The 15312-nt window shown below is 62.0% G+C and overlaps 1 protein-coding gene across 5 annotated transcripts in view; it reads right to left on the bottom strand.

Annotated features, from left to right (window-relative positions):
- Positions 1-2964: 2964 nt before the first annotated feature.
- Positions 2965-15312, bottom strand: part of TACC2 (transforming acidic coiled-coil containing protein 2) — a 48688-nt gene continuing 36340 nt past the window's right edge. For all 5 annotated transcript variants that reach the window (XM_080687495.1, XM_080687497.1, XM_080687496.1 and 2 more), the window contains 7 exons: positions 11796-11939; positions 10576-10652; positions 9677-9720; positions 5406-5566; positions 4963-5069; positions 4524-4644; positions 2965-3499 (listed from right to left, as the gene is read on the bottom strand). In XM_080687495.1, the coding sequence (XP_080543621.1) occupies positions 3434-3499; positions 4524-4644; positions 4963-5069; positions 5406-5566; positions 9677-9720; positions 10576-10652; positions 11796-11939 (720 nt within the window). In that variant the 3' untranslated portion in view covers positions 2965-3433. The remainder of the gene's footprint in view (positions 3500-4523; positions 4645-4962; positions 5070-5405; positions 5567-9676; positions 9721-10575; positions 10653-11795; positions 11940-15312) is intronic.

Raw genomic sequence — 15312 nt, 5'->3', positions numbered from 1 at the left:
TTTCACCAACGGCGGCGAAGACCCCGCGGGGGGAGGAAGGGAGAAACACCTGGAAGACACAGCAGGAAAAGTGTACGTTTTCCTTCTTTTTTAAAAAATACGTTTTTACGGATTTCAGAGAGGTTCACAGGTCGGCGCTCATCCACTCAGCCACAGCGGCCGGGCTGAAGTTGACTTTTTCAAAAATGTCCCAGAGGGCCTCTTCAAAGTGTGATGGAGGAAATTGGCCTAAAGAATCTATGTTTTGCCACAAAAGTAGCCATGAGTGAAGCTTCGAGTGTGGGTTATTTATCCAATCCAGAGAATACCTAATTTTTAAAAAAATTTAAAAATATATTTTATTGATTTTTGACAGAGAGGAAGGGAGAGGGATAGAGAGAGAGAAACATCGATGAGAGAGAAACATCGATCCGCTGCCTCCTGCACACCCCCCACTGGGGATGTGCCACAACCAAGGTACGTGCCCTTGACCAGAATCGAACCCGGGACCCTTCAGTCCGCAGGCCGACGCTCTATCCACTGAGCCACACCGGTTTCGGCGAGAATACCTAATTTTTAATATATTTTTATTGATTTCAGAGAGGAAGGGAGAGGTTTGGAGAGAGAGAAACATCAGTGATGAGAGGGAATCACGGATCGGCGGCCTCCTGCGCGCCCCACACGCAACCCGGGCCTGTGCCCCGACCGGGAATCTGTAACTGTGACCTGGTTCCTAGGTCGCGCTCAGCCCGGGGCCTCGCCGGCCGGGCTGGGTGTGAGGGGCGTCAGGAGGCGGACGGTTCTCTGCAGGGAAAGGGGCTCCGAGAAAGCAAAGCAGGAGACAAGCAGCTTCCTCCCGTTTCCCCAGGAGGGAACCCAGGCCCATCAGACTCGCTACCTGCGATGGTCCCCGGCTCCCAGCCCCGCTGCCTCCGGCTGTCCCGGCTCCCAGCCCCGCTGCCTCCGGCTGCCCCCCCAGGCCCCCCAGCAGCGCCAGTGGGAGGGAGGGGTCCCCCAGCAGCACCAGGGGGAGGGAGGGGGTCCCCCAGCAGCACCAGTGGGAGGGAGGGGGCCCCCCAGCAGCGCCAATGGGAGGGAGGGGTCCCCCAGCAGCACCAGTGGGAGGGAGGGGGTCCCCCAGCAGCACCAGGGGGAGGGAGGGGGTCCCCAGCAGCATCAGTGGGAGGGAGGGGGTCCCCAGCAGCACCAGGGGGAGGGAGGGGGTCCCCAGCAGCACCAGGGGGAGGGAGGGGGTCCCCCAGCAGCGCCAGGGGGAGGGAGGGGGTCCCCCAGCAGCGCCAGGGGGAGGGAGGGGGTCCCCAGCAGCGCCAGGGGGAGGGAGGGGGTCCCCAGCAGCGCCAGGGGGAGGGAGGGGGCCCCCAGCAGCGCCAGGGGGAGGGAGGGGGTCCCCAGCAGCGCCAGGGGGAGGGAGGGGGCCCCCAGCAGCGCCAGGGGGAGGGAGGGGGTCCCCAGCAGCGCCAGGGGGAGTGAGGGAGAGCTCTGGGGCCGAGAGGGGCAGTCACACTCACTGCTCCGCGTGCGTCCACAGGGGAGTGGTCCGTGTCCGTCGGAGGCGCTCTCACTGCATCGGCTGCGTCACGGCTGTCCACCCGAGGCCGGTCCTAGCGCGCGCGGGGCGTCGGGCACGGGCACCTGCTGGCTGTCTTCCCCGCAGGGGCCGCGTGCTCCGGCGGGTGCCGCCCTCGGCTTCCTGGGTGCTGTGGGCGCCGCGGCGACTCAGGGACATTCCGAGGGTTCCTGTTCCGGCCTGGTCTCCGCACAGCTGTCCGCACTGCTGGGCTGTGGGGGGTGCGCCTCAGAGCCCCCCACGGGCCCCGCCCCGCCCAGCCTCTCTCCTTGGGGGGCGGTCAGGGTCAGCCCACTTCCCTGTGGTGCTCAGCTCCTCACAGCGCCGGGCGGCCTGGAAGGTTCTCGAAAACGGCCAGTGAGACCTGCCCCTCACCCTCCGGCCGCCTCTGTGAGGGGAGGGCTGGGCCCTCGGCCCCTCGGCCCCTCCCAGCGCTGCGTCCTGGGGGGCTCGGTCTTCCTCTGGGGTTCAGATGGGGTTTGATGGAAAGATTTACCTAAAAATGGGAGCTGTGCATCCCGAACGCAATGCCTGCAGGCTGTGCTGTGACCTGGGCACAGCCTTAACCCAGGGGCCAGTGCCTATGCCCAAGGGGTGTGCGCTGGGTGTATGTGTGTTGTATATGTGTGTTATGTGTGTGTGTGTGGTATGTGTTGTTGTGTTGTATGTATGTGTTGTGTATGTGTAGTGCGTGTTTGTGTATGTGTTGTGTATGTGTTGTGCGTGTTGTATGTGTTTGTGTGTTGTATGTGTTGTATATGTATGTTGTATGTGTTGTATGTATGTGTTGTGTATGTGTGGTGTCTCTCTGTATGTGTTGTGTGTGTGTTGGATGTATGTGTTGTGTATGCATGTTGGATGTATGTGTTGTACGTGTTTATATATGTGCTGTATGTGTTGTGTATGTGTTGTGTATGTGTGTTGTGTTTGTGTTGTATGTGTTGTGTGTGTGTGTTGGGAGTGTGGGGTTCCATTTCGGCAGAACCTGAACGGAAGACTGTTCAACGGGCTTCCACTTTAAAAACGGACGTGACTCTCTATCCCTCTCCCTTCCTCTCTGTAAAATATCAATAAAATATATATTTTAAAAAAATAAAAACGGACGTGACTTTCAAGGAGAAAAGCAGCCGGCGGCGCCCGGGAGCTCGCCTCCCGCCCCCCCGCCCCCCCGCGACCTTGCCTCACGCCGAGGAGACATTAAGAGCAAAACCCAGGCTAATTCCTACGCTCGCCGATTCCTGAGGCAGCGAGGCCGCATCTCTCCTCGGTTCCCATCCCCAACGCGCCACGGCCGCGAAGGGAACGCCATCGCACTGCGGGGACAAGGAAAGGAGCCCGCGGGAGGGAGCGAGGGCAGACGGCCCTTCCCCGGAAACCACCTGAGCCACACGCGTTGCCAAGATCCAAGAAAAACGTTTATTTACAACAGAGACCTGTACTCGGACATGCATTTCCTTCTCTTTTTCAAAACGAACCGGCGACCGGAGGTGAAGTGCACACTCCTTAAGGCAAGGGTCCCTGGGCAAGCAGTGCGTGTTTGTATTACATCCAAGAGCCACGCCCCCTGGGACCGCGGGGTCAAAGGGCAAGGCCCAGGTCAGCGCCGTGTCCTCCGTGAGCGACTCGGACGACCTCCCTGATGCGGGAACTCTGAGGTCAACTTGCTATGAACGATCCCAGGAAAAACGCAAACCGACAGCAAGAACTTCCGCCGGTCCCCCTCGCACTGCGGACGGCCGAGCCCCCCGCGCCGAGCAAGGGAACAGCAGCGGAACCGCCTGTCCCGCCCCCCCGGCCTGGGAGCACAGCGGGGCGCCGACGGGCGTATTGCACGCAACGGTCAAGTCCAAACGTCCGGTGAAAAAGTTAGCTTTTCCCCATTTTGGCAATCAGTTCATCGCAAATCTTGGTGAGTTCTTCGATCTCTTTGTTCTGCAAGTGAAGATGGAAAATAGAAAGGACACCTCTTGGTTGGTTGAAGTCAAGCCAAGCAGAACTGTCATTGGATTTAAAAAAAAAAAAGTGCCGAAACTGGTTTGGCTCAGTGGATAGAGTGTCGGCCTGCGGACTGAAGGGTCCCGGGTTCGATTCCGGTCAAGGGCATGTTCCTTGGTTGTGGGCACATCCCCAGTGGGAGGTGTGCAGGAGGCAGCTGATCGATGTTTCTCTCTCATCGATGTTTCTAACTCTCTATCCCTCTCCCTTCCTCTCTGTAAAATATCAATAAAATATATTAAAAAAAAAAAAAGAAGTGTTTATCAGTTTCAGAGAGGAAGGGAGAGGGAGAGAGAGAAACATCCATGATGAGAGAGGATCACCGATCGGCTGCCTCCTGCACGCCCCCGACTGGGGATGGAGCCCACAACCCGGGCCTGTGCCCTGACGGGGAATCGAACGATGACCTCCTGGTTCCTAAGTCCATGCTCAACCCCTGAGCCAGGCCGGCCGAGCAGTCATTGGATTTTTTTTTTAATATATTTCTTTTTATTGATTGTTTACAGAGAGGAAGGGAGAGGGATAGAGAGTTAGAAACATCGATGAGAGAGAAACATCGATCAGCTGCCTCCTGCACACCTCCCACTGGGGATGTGCCCGCAACCAAGGTACACGCCCTTGACCGGAATCGAACCCAGGACCCCTCAGTCCGCAGGCCGACGCTCTATCCACTGAGCCACACCGGCCGGGCTGTCATTGGATTTTAAGGGACCTTCCGACCTCTGAGATCCCTGAGAAATGAGTTAGAGCCAGTGATCTACATCCGGCTCCAGCTGGGTGACCTCGGGCAAAGGACACACCCGCGCTGAGCCGTGGTTCCCGGCCTGAGGGCGGATGGCAACGTCTTTCTGAGAACGAGGAGAACGAGGAGAACGAGGAGAACGAGGAGCGTTGCTCAGCCCAGGGACCCCAGGATCTGGCCCCCCCCCCGCCCGCTGGAGGCCACGCCCCGGCCCCTCACCTTCTGCTCCAGCGTCCTCTCCAGGGCGTCCACCCGCAGCTGCTCCTTCCGCAGGCTGGCCTGGTAGGCGGCCTGTTCCTGCTGGGCCTTGCCCCGGACCTGGGCAATCTCCGCGTTGGCCCTGCGGGGTGCGGGGCACTCAGGAACGACCCCCCCCCCCCCCGCCGGCCCCGTTTCGGCCTCCCCCTCCCTCCTCCCAACCGGGCGGGGGGACGCCTGGCTCAGCTCCCCGCTACAAAGGCCCATCTCAGGCACCCACGAGACACCCCATCCCCACCCCACTGTCCCGATGCCGAGGGGCTCTGGGGGGGCGCCCTGCACGCACCCTTTGCTTATCACAGCCCACGCCGCGTGCGGGCTTATCCCGAACCATACCGAACGCGCTGAGCGATGCCTCCCGACCCGGCCGCGTCCCGGCCCCCGGAGCCGCCGCCGTTACCTGTCCAGCTTCTCCTCCGCGTGCACCTTCAGGGCCTGGTACCTCTGCTCCTCCTTCCTCACGCGGGACAGGTACTCCTGGGCACACTTCTTCAGCACCTCTTCATTCTGCCGCGACAGAGGCCACGCTCAGCCGCCGAGCCACGCCGGCTGGGCGGCTGCTGGATTTTAAGGGACGTGCGGTCCTGCCGGTCTCTTGGTCCGCCTGAGAGGTGACTTGGAGCCAACTCATCTATCTACACCCCCGCTCCAGCTGTGTGACCCTGGGCAAGCGACACACGCTCTCTGAGCCTTGGCCCCATCTCCAGCCCACAGAGGCCATGCTGAGGACTGCTGGGAGCCCAGGGACTCTCTGACGAGGGCATAACCTCAGACGGCCATCTGACTCCCCAGCCCCCTGCCCCCCTCCCCCTGACCCCCTCCTCCCTCCCCGACCGCACGTACCTTGCGGAAACCCTCCAGCACCTCCTTCATCTTCTCGTATCTCCTGAAGAGGTCGGCCAGGGACTTCTCCACGGAGTTCAGGTCGGCCAGGGCCTGCTCCTTCTCCAGCACCAGCTGCTGCACCGTCTGGTGCGAGACCGACTTCTCCCTCTGCTCGTCCTCTGGCGGGAGAGAGGAGCACGAAGCCATGGAGCCCACGGAACCCAGCCTGGTCTCGGGCCGGCCGGGCCTCGGCCTCCGCTGTGGGCAGCTCGGACTCAGCGGGACCCTGTTCTGAGCCCACCCGGACTCTCAAGGCACCAGGCCCACATCCCTGCCTCCGGGGCCTGGGCGGGTGCAGCATCGCACGGGGTGGACGTTAGCCACCGTTCTCTGTGCTGACGGGGAAGTCCACAGAGGAGACCCCAGTGGGCCTGCCTGGGTGACAGCAAACAGACCCACGGGCAAAAGAAACATCACCACTGAGCTGTGTGTTGGGCGAGAGTGACGGGTCCTGCGGTCGGGGCTGGGGGGGGGAGAGGGGAGGGGGAGGGGAGAGGGGGTGGGCCCTCCTGAGTGTGGTCACGATAAAGAGACGGCCCGGCCGCGTGGCTCAGGGGTTGAGTGTCGACCTAGGAACCAGGAGGTCAGGGTTCGATTCCCGGTCAGGGCACAGGCCCAGGTTGAGGGCTCCATCCCCAGTGGGGGGCGTGCGGGAGGCAGCCGATCCGTGACTCTCTCTCATCATGGGTGTTTTTCTCCCTCTCCCTTCCGCTCTGACATCCATACAAATATGTTTTACAAGATGGAGCGACAAAGGCCGCTCCCCCTGAAAACATCTCACAGAACTACTTCTGTCAGAACGAGTCCCAGTCACGCACCAAAGGCCATGGGGGGTGGGGGTGGGGGAGGGGTGGGAAGGGGGGACGAGAATTGGCATCTGTCTGTGGCACGTCCCCAGGTGGGGAGCACACGTGGGGGACCCCTGGCCCGGAAGATGCCCGACGTCCCCTCTGGCCCTGCCCCAGCGCCCGCCACCGCACGGCAGTGAAGAGCCGCAGAGCGTGGACACCCAGGCCCGGCTCCAGCCTCGGCTCGGCCTCCTTCCCGGAGAAGGGATCGGCTCTTCTCTCCCCGCACCGGGGGCGGGAAGCCAGACACGCACTCGAGGCCTCGGACCCACGGAGGCCGCTCAGGGCCCGCAGCCGGCGCCGAGCCGGGGCCGTGACCCACGAAGGGGGAGAGGACGTTTGGCCGGAACAGAGCCGCCCGCGATCCGCTCGCGACACGGAGACGTCGGGAAAGGGCGGTTCACCGAGTCGCCAGCAGCCACGTGCTTCTCTTTCTTGGAGTTTGGGGTCCCAGCACCCCGCACAGCACCCAGGCCGGCCGGGGTGAGGCCTGTGGACACTGCTCGGGCCTGGTGTGGGGGCGCTAATCACACAGGGCCCAGGTTTCCCGGATCCAGGACTCCGTCCCCCCAGGTTCTCCCCGTCACCCGCCCCTAAGGCAGATCCTCCGGCTCGGGGATTCCAGGCGGTGGGGACGCCTCCCGTTTTCTCATCCGGTTACAAGTGCAGGTCCCTCAGATCAGGACTCCCCAAGCCCGAGGCTCCGCCACCCCACCCCGTCCCCGGAGACCGTCCGGCTTTTTTTCAGGCAAAACACGATGGAAGCAGGTGGGACGCAGCCAACACACGAGGCGAAAGGAACAAAAACGGGGGAGCACGCGGGCGCGGGCGCAGGGGCAGGTGCCAAACCGGGGGAGCGTCTACTTACCCGGCTTGCCTGTGCGGTTTGCAAGCAAAGGGCAGAAGCAACAGAAAACGGAAGCAGAACATGATCAGGCGGTTAGAAAAGCAACACCCGAGCGCACCCCACCCCGTGCAGGCGCAGAGGCTCCCCCGTCCTGAACCCCAGGCCCCAGCCCTGAGCCCGGGCACCCTCGGTGGGAGCATGTGGTGCGGACAGCAGGATGGCGGGACCGACGGGGGTGAGTGTGTGTGTGTACAGCCTCTGGGACCGCCGAGCAGGAAGGGCCAGCCCGGGGGGGGGGGGGGGGGCGGGGGGGGGGGGATGGTGGAAGCTGGTTTAACTCAGGACACGACTCCGCTCGCTCTGACCGGCCCAGCTCTCTGACCTGCTTCCCCCCCACAAGGAGTGCTGGTAAGGCGAGCGCAAGCGAGGAGTAAACAGGGAACCAGAGGCCACGGTGGGTGTGCGGCCCCCCCACAGCATGGTGACGAGTGGTAGGCCCGAGCCTCAGCCCAGGACACCAGGGCCCGGGATCCAGGGGGGGGGGCCCCGATCTGTGGCCCGGGGCAGAGAGGGACATGGGACAGCACAGACGGGCCGCCTTCCTGCGACACCAGCTCTGGAAGGTGAGGCTGAAGGGGACAGTCCATGGAGGAGCGAGGACAGGAGTGAGGAAGGGGCACGGGTGAGACCCACCCACCGCGACAAAGCTGCCAGGGTTGGGTGTCGCCTGTGCATCGAAGGGTGAACGGTTCCATTCCCGGTCAAGGGCACAGGCCCGGGTTGCAGGCTCCATCCCCAGTAGGGGGCATGCAGGAGGCGGCTGACCCGTGATTCTCTCTCCTCATGGATGTTTCTCTTTCCCTCTCCCTTCTTCCCTCTCTTTAAATCAATTAAAAAAAAACACAAAAAAACAACAACAAACAGCTAACCAGGGGTCCTCAAACTTTTTAAACAGGGGGCCAGTTCACTGTCCCTCAGACCGTGGGAGGGCCGGACTATAGTTTAAAAAAAAAACTATGAACAAATTCCTAGGCGCACTGCGGGCCCGGGACGCGTCGGCTGCTAAGCAGGACAGGCAGCGGCCCCCGGCGGGCCGGATCCATGTCCTCGGCGGGCCGCCTGTGGCCCACGGGCCGCAGTTTGAGGAAGCCTGAGCTAAGCAATAAAAGATGGCTCTGAGCGGCCTTCTCCCCCATCTCAACACGGACCTCAACGTCACCCCCAAGAGCAGAAGTCAGAAGGCGTGACTCGGAGACACACACCCGGGCGCTTCCAGATGAGCCCATCGGAATGGGTGGCGCTTTCCCGTCCCGACTCGGGGGCCAGAAGGCGATGCTCAGCCTCATGCCGGCCGAGCTCACCGGCAGTTCCAGTGCCGAGAGTCCTGGGTTTTATCCCATCCGCACGGATCCGTAAACTCCCCCTCCGATTTCATAAACGGGTTCCATCTGATAGGAAGCCCCTTCGACTGGAACGCGCGCAACCGTCCGCCTGGCCGTCGCCCCCAAGGCTCCCCTCCCAGGGACCCCGGAGGAGCGTGGGGCATGGCGTGAATGACACCCAAACGCTTAAGAGAGAAAGGCTCCGAGTCCAACGTGGACCGAGACGGTGGTGTGCGGGGAGCTGTGCTCACGCCACGTCCGGAGGAGGAGAAGGTTTTTACGTTTTGTTAATCCTCACCCCAGGGTATTTTCCCACTGGTGTTTAGAGAGAGTGGAGAGGAGGAGGAGAGACGGAGAGAGACGCATCGATGCGAGAGAGACGTATCAATTGATTGCCTCCCGCACGTGCCCCGACCGGGGCTGGGGAATCGAGCCTGCAACCGAGGTCTGTGCCCTTGACCGGAATCGAACCCGAGACCCTTCGGTGTGTGGGGCGGGCGCTCTAACCACTGGACCACCGGCCGGGGTGGAAAAGATTTTTTTTTTTAAAAAAACAGAAACATTCCCCCTCGAGAGGTGACCACGCGTATCAACACGGAGCTTGGAGCTTCTGCAGACCTTCCCTCACGAAGGAGAACGGAGGCCAGCCGTGTGCAAGTCACACCGGGGCCTGGTCCCTCGGCCGCCGGGAGGCTGTGCTGGGCCGCCCTGGGGCCGCGGCCGCGCCCGGCGAGAAAGTGCTGGTCAGATACCAGGCGCCCACATCACGAGGGAAGCTGCGGGCAGGCGGGCGGGCGGCCACGGCTCTCCCCGCCTGTCTGGGCCCCGTGGGAGGCCGAGGGGCGTTCTGCCAGGCGAGGCTACACGACTTCGGGGTTTAGCGCCTGGACTCCTCGCCTCTCCAGGAGCGGAAGCCCCCCCACATCCCAGGAACCAACCCGAATCCCTTCCCCGGGAGGTGGGCCGTCCTGGCAGGTCCCGCGATGGCCATCGGGGCGACGCCATGGCCCCCCGAGGCCTGAGTCAGGGTGAGGGACATCCGGCAGGTGTGTCCAGGAGGCCCCAGCCCCCTGCCCCCCAGCCCTCGGCCGGGGCAGAGCCAGGGACGCCCGACGGAGGGGCCTAAAGGACTCCCCGGGGCAGGACACCCACCTATCATCTGAGCGATGGTCTTCTCGTACTCGGCCACGATCTTCCTGCAGGAGAAGTGGACGCGTGTGGGAGCCGTGACAACCGAATGGGTTTTCCACGTCACACGGGGCCGCGTGCTGGGCATCGGCCGTCGGACCAAGGGCCGGAGGACACGCCGGGGCTCACCCGTCTCGGGCCACCTCCAACCGCTGCCCTCTCCTTCCCCACCCACACGGGCCCCTTGTCCTGGTGCCTGACGCTGCTCACTCCACGCCCTGTGCGAAGCCTTCCGGGTCTCCCCACTACCCACGAGGGGACACCTGAAGGCCAAACCGTCAGCCTGACCACCTGCCGCCGGGCCCGGCCCCTCCCGCTCTGACCGCCTCCCACACCAGCTCCCAGCACCGTGGTCCGGGAGAACGGAAGGCTCCCTCGGGCCTCCTCACCTCCATGCTGTGCTGTGCTGTGCGTTTCCCTTCTTCCTCCCACCGCCCAGCCCCCATGCTCCCCAAGGCCCAGGGCAAACGCCTCCTCCTCCTCCAGCAGCCCTCCCTGGTTTCTCCTCGGAACCCATGCCGTTTTAGCCGAATCCGTCCAGGACGTGCTAAGTCCCACGCGTGCCAGGGGACCGTCCCGCTCTGCAGGACACTGGCCTGTTTGCATCCGGAACTGGAAATGCTTGGAAGGGTTCCCCAGAGACGGTGCCGGCGGCTGTCGGAGGGGCGTGGAGCGGGAGGCCCAGAGGGGAGAGGCGGTGGGGGCGGGGGGGTTCTCATTGTGCACGTGCGATCGCCTCGGTCGCCTCCTGCCCGTGGTGCTTCCGTCAGAGTGAAGCAGCCAACACACGGGCGAGGCTCTGGACCCGGGACAGAGGGACGCGGGGTGGAGGGGACCCTGCCCGTGGGCCCGCCGCCACTGACCTCATCTCCATGACCTCGCGCCGGCTCTCCTCGTACTTGGCCTTCCACTCGGAGACCTCTCTCTCCTTGGCGAGGACCTAGCGCCGGGGAGAAGACGGAATGGTGGGCCCCCCGGCCCCCCCCCCCCCGCCCCCCACCCCCGTGCGGGAGTGCAGACCCGAGCGACTCCCAGACGGGACGCGGGCCCAGCGACTCGACGTGGGACGAAATGTCCTCCGTCAAGTAATTGTTTCCCTGCCCTGGCCGGTTTGGCTCAGTGGATAGAGCGTCGGTCTGTGGACTCAAGGGTCCCAGGTTCGATTCCGGTCAAGGGCATGTACCTTGGTTGCAGGCGCATCCCCAGTAGGGGGTGTGCAGGAGGCAGCTGATCGATGTTTCTAACTCTCTAGCCCTTTCCCTTCCTCTCTGTAAAAAAATCAATAAAATAAAAAAAAATAAAAAAAATAAAAAGTATTTGTTTCCCAAGTTTCCTGGAGCACGAGGCAGGAGGAGGTCAGACACCAGGCCTCCCGCACGCCCACGGGGAGCAACCAGAGGCGGGGCTTTTTGTTACGAATCGAACAACCGTACAGGCTCGTCAAACAATCGCGGGGAGCCCGGCGGGCGGGGCTCAGGGGCGGAGCGTCGACCGAGGAACCAGGAGGTCAGGGTGCGATTCCCGGTCAGGGCTCCTGCCTGGGTTGCGGGCTCGATCCCCGGTGGGGGGCGTGCAGGAGGCAGCCATCCATGATTCTCTCTCCTCATTGATGTCTCTCTCTCTCTCGCCCGCCCTCTCCCTTCCTCTCTGACATCGATAAAAATCTATTTGGCCCTGACCGGTGTGGCTCAGTGGATGGAGCGTCGGCCTGCGGACTGAAGGGTCCCGGGTTCGATTCCGGTCAAGGGCATGTACCTTGGTTGCAGGCACATCCCCAGTGGGAGGTGTGCAGGAGGCAGCGGATCGATGTTTCTCTCTCATCGATGTTTCTAGCTCTCTATCCCTCTCCCTTCCTCTCTGTAAAAAATCAACAAAATATATTTAAAAATAAATAAATAAAAACCTATTTGGAAAACAAAACAAGAGAAACCATCGCACCAAGAAGATCAAAACCCACAATGTGCGCCTGCCGTACCTGCGGAGGTCAGAGGGCAAAGTCGGGGTCCAAAGGCGGACGTGGGCACGCGTGTTTACTGACACGGGCGGAAGCGGGGCCCCAGCGCGGTCCTTGCCCGCCGCGTACCTCTGCCCGGGCGACCTGCAGCGCGGAGTCCAGGTCCGGCGGCGGGAACAGGAGGCCCGGGGCCTTCTCCGCCTCCGCGGTCCCGATGCGGGAGTACAGGGCTGCTTTGGAGATGGAGACGTCTGCCGGGTGAGTGGCTTCTCTCTGAGGGATGGTTTTTAATGTGAAAAAAAAAAAAAAAGCTCACATCAATCCCGGGACAGGGGTTGCCTTGGTCCGTCACACGCATGGCCAGCTGTACGGTTTCGAAACAGAGAGCGTCCCGTGTATGAGAAGGTGCTGAGATGAACGGAGGGGGGCGGCGGGCGCAACCGATGGAGACCCAGCCTGTGGCACCTGCTGGGCAGACAAAGGTGCTGGGGGAGGCCTCCCGGCTCCCGGCCCGGAGCCCAGCGGGTCTGGTGGCTGCCCTCTCGGCGATGTATCAGAAGCCAGGACCTACCCAGGGGTGGGCAAACTTTTTGACTCGAGGGCCACAATGGGTTCTTAAACTGGACCGGAGGGCCGGAACAAAAGCATGGATGGAGTGTTTGTGTGAACTAATATAAATTCAAAGTAAAGGAGCGGAGGGGAGAGCAAGAGAACCCTCCGCTCTTTCGGCTCCGCGGGCCAGATAGAACAGCCAAACAGGCCGGATCCGGCCCGCGGGCCGTAGTTTGCCCACGGCTGACCTAGGCGCACTGCGGGAGACCCGAGGGCCTTCGCCAGCGGCTCCGCTGCCATAAAAACCCGATGGGAGCGATGCTGAGTCCCGGCCCACACCTGCCAAGTCTTGAATGAAGGCAGATCGGGGTGTTTGTTTTTTATCCTCGCGCCCGAGGACATTTTCCCCCTGATTCTTAGGGAGAGTGGAAGAGAGAGGGAAAGAGAGAGGAACATCGATGTGAGAGACACACATCGATGGGTTGCCTCCTGCCTGTGCCCCGACCAGGGCCGGGGAGGAGCCTGCCACCGAGATACATGCCCTTGACTGGAATCGAACCCTGGACCCTCGGGTCTGCAGGCCGACGCGCTATCCACTGAGCCACACCAGCCAGGGCAAGATCTGGTCCTTTCCGTGCACATTTCGTCTGCAGGAGCATTTGTGTAGCTCCGTCGGGAAGAGTGTGATTCTGAAGGCCCCGTGGCTGTCCGCCCACACCACCCTCCGCGGGCGGGTTTCTGGGTGTGGAGAGGGTAGGGTCACGCGGGGAGCTCCGTTGTCTCGAGTCCGTGTGTCGGTGGGGAAAACTGGCCAATGGCAACACCCACCCTGGCTGATCGGCAAGGGGCGTGGTCCCTCTCCCTCCCTTTCCACAAAACGCTCAGCCATGCCCCACACGTGAAATGCGGTGTTAGGAGCACGTGCCCCCCTCCCCCCCCCGCCGCACAGCCAGGGGTCAGGCCAGCGTCACTGCACACGGCACACCCAGCCCGCCCCTCTCCGTCCCATCCGTTAACCTCGGGCGCTGCCGTGTCGCCAGGCCACCTCCACCCCCACCCCCGGGGTCTGACAGGCATCGGCTGTGCGCGGCGTCTGCCTGGGGATTTAGAAGAAACTGAGCAGAGAACCGGCCACCTCGGTGCTGGTGCCGGTGCCGGAGGAGGACGGGCTCCGAAGAGCACGGACAGGGATATGCAAACGGCAGCAGAGAAGATGACGGAACCAGCGGCCACCAGAGAGGGCGCCCCGGCAGGACCGGAGCAGAGTTTCCCGGGTCCAGGCACAGGCCTGGGACACGGGGCGGAGTTTAATGGAGAGGAGTGGAGACCCCGGGTTAGGTCCCTGAGTGGCACACATGCAGGCGGGGAACGCAACGGTGAGGGGGTCCCTGCAGTGAGCTTCGGCTGCTTCCGTCCCTCTCCCCGCGCCCCCCCACCTCCTCCGCCCCCGGCCTTGAGTATTTGGGATGCAAATGACAACTGCAGGTCAGAGAGGGGAGAGCACAGCCCTTGTCCCCCAGACCCTAGGGACATGCTGCGTCTCAAACAGGACATGGGCCGCCCCAGCCTCTCCACCCGAGGCCCCAGCGAGGCCGTTGCCAGGATTGGACCGGAGCACAAGTTAAAGCCCCCGGAGCAGGGCCAGCGGACGGGCAGATGGCCCCTCGCGGTGGGCGATCTCTGAGTCTGAAGGGTGGCAAGGTCCCCGTGTCCTAAGAGAAACTTCTCAGAAGCCACACGGAAAACGACGCCCGCTGACTGCGCTTACGGATGAAAGTCACGGACAGGACTCCTGGAGAGGACGAAAACGGTTTCTATCTATCTATCTATCTATCTATTTATTTATTTATTTTTAAAATATATTTTATTGATTTTTTACAGAGGAAGGGAGAGGGATAGAGAGCCAGAAACATTGATGAGAGAGAAACATCGATCAGCTGCCTCCTGCACACCCCCTACTGGGGATGTGCCCGCAACCAAGGCACATGCCCTTGACCGGAATCGAACCCGGGACCCTTCAGTCCGCAGGCCGACGCTCTATCCACTGAGCCAAACCGGTTAGGGCGGTTCCTGTCACTTTAAAAAATTGTTCTTCTTGATCTCAGAGAGGAAGGGAGAAGGAGAAGGAGAGAGAAACATCCACGAGGAGAGGGAATCATGGATCGGCTGCCTCCTGCACCCCCAACACGGGGGATGGAGCCTGCAACCCAGGCCTGTGCCCTGACCGGGAATCGAACCCTGACCTCCTGGTTCCTAGGTCGGCGTTCAACCCCTAATTAAATGGGAGACGCCCCGCCGGCCAGGCTGTTCCTATCACTTTTGAAGTAAAAGAAGGTGTTCTTTGGGGGGAAAAAAAGCAAAAAAAAACCAAAAAACCCACTAGAATAAGAAAATTGCAAAACAGAAAAACCACTTGAGACCATCTTACCCATCCCAGTCCTTCCCAAGTTGAAAAGACTTGGGGACCTGAGAGATTTGGCAAAGGTTCCCAGACTGGGATCCAGTCTGACCCCCAAGCACACCCGCGCTCCGCAGTGCAGGGGACATGAATCAGAACGAACCCTGTCCCACTGGGCGGACACCAGGCGTGACCATCAAGGGCCGTGGCAGGGATCAAGGGTTGGGAAGCTGTCTCCAGTCCTTTGTGAAACATCCTATATAATAAAACGCTAACATGCAAATCAACCAACGGCAGAATGACCGGTTGCTATGATGCGCGCTGACCACCAGGGGGCAGACGCTCAGCAGGAGGAGCACGGCTCAGCCAGAAGCCGGGCTCACAGCTGGCGAGCGCCACGGCAGGGCTAAGGGTGTCTGACCGACGGCTTAGGCCTGTCCGTCGGGTATCCCCCGAGGGCTCCCGGACTCTGAGAGGGCCCAGGCCGGGCTGAGGGGCCTCCACAAGGGCACACATTGCATGCACCGGGCCGCTAGTGATAGAATAAAGGCTGCGGGGCCGCTAGCGATAGAATAAAGGCTGCCTCCCTCCAGCCACTCAGCAGCTCGTCCTCGGGCCGCCTGGGGGTTCAATACGGGACAGAGGGGCCCAGGTCCCATTTGAATTACGTCCCAAGTGTCTGCCGGGTAATGAAAT

This window comes from Plecotus auritus, assembly GCF_963455305.1.
Source record: "Plecotus auritus genome assembly, chromosome: 9".
NCBI classification, from domain to species: domain Eukaryota; kingdom Metazoa; phylum Chordata; class Mammalia; order Chiroptera; family Vespertilionidae; genus Plecotus; species Plecotus auritus.
Note: the sequence above shows the minus strand (reverse complement) of the source record. Positions and strands in the feature narration are given on the sequence as shown.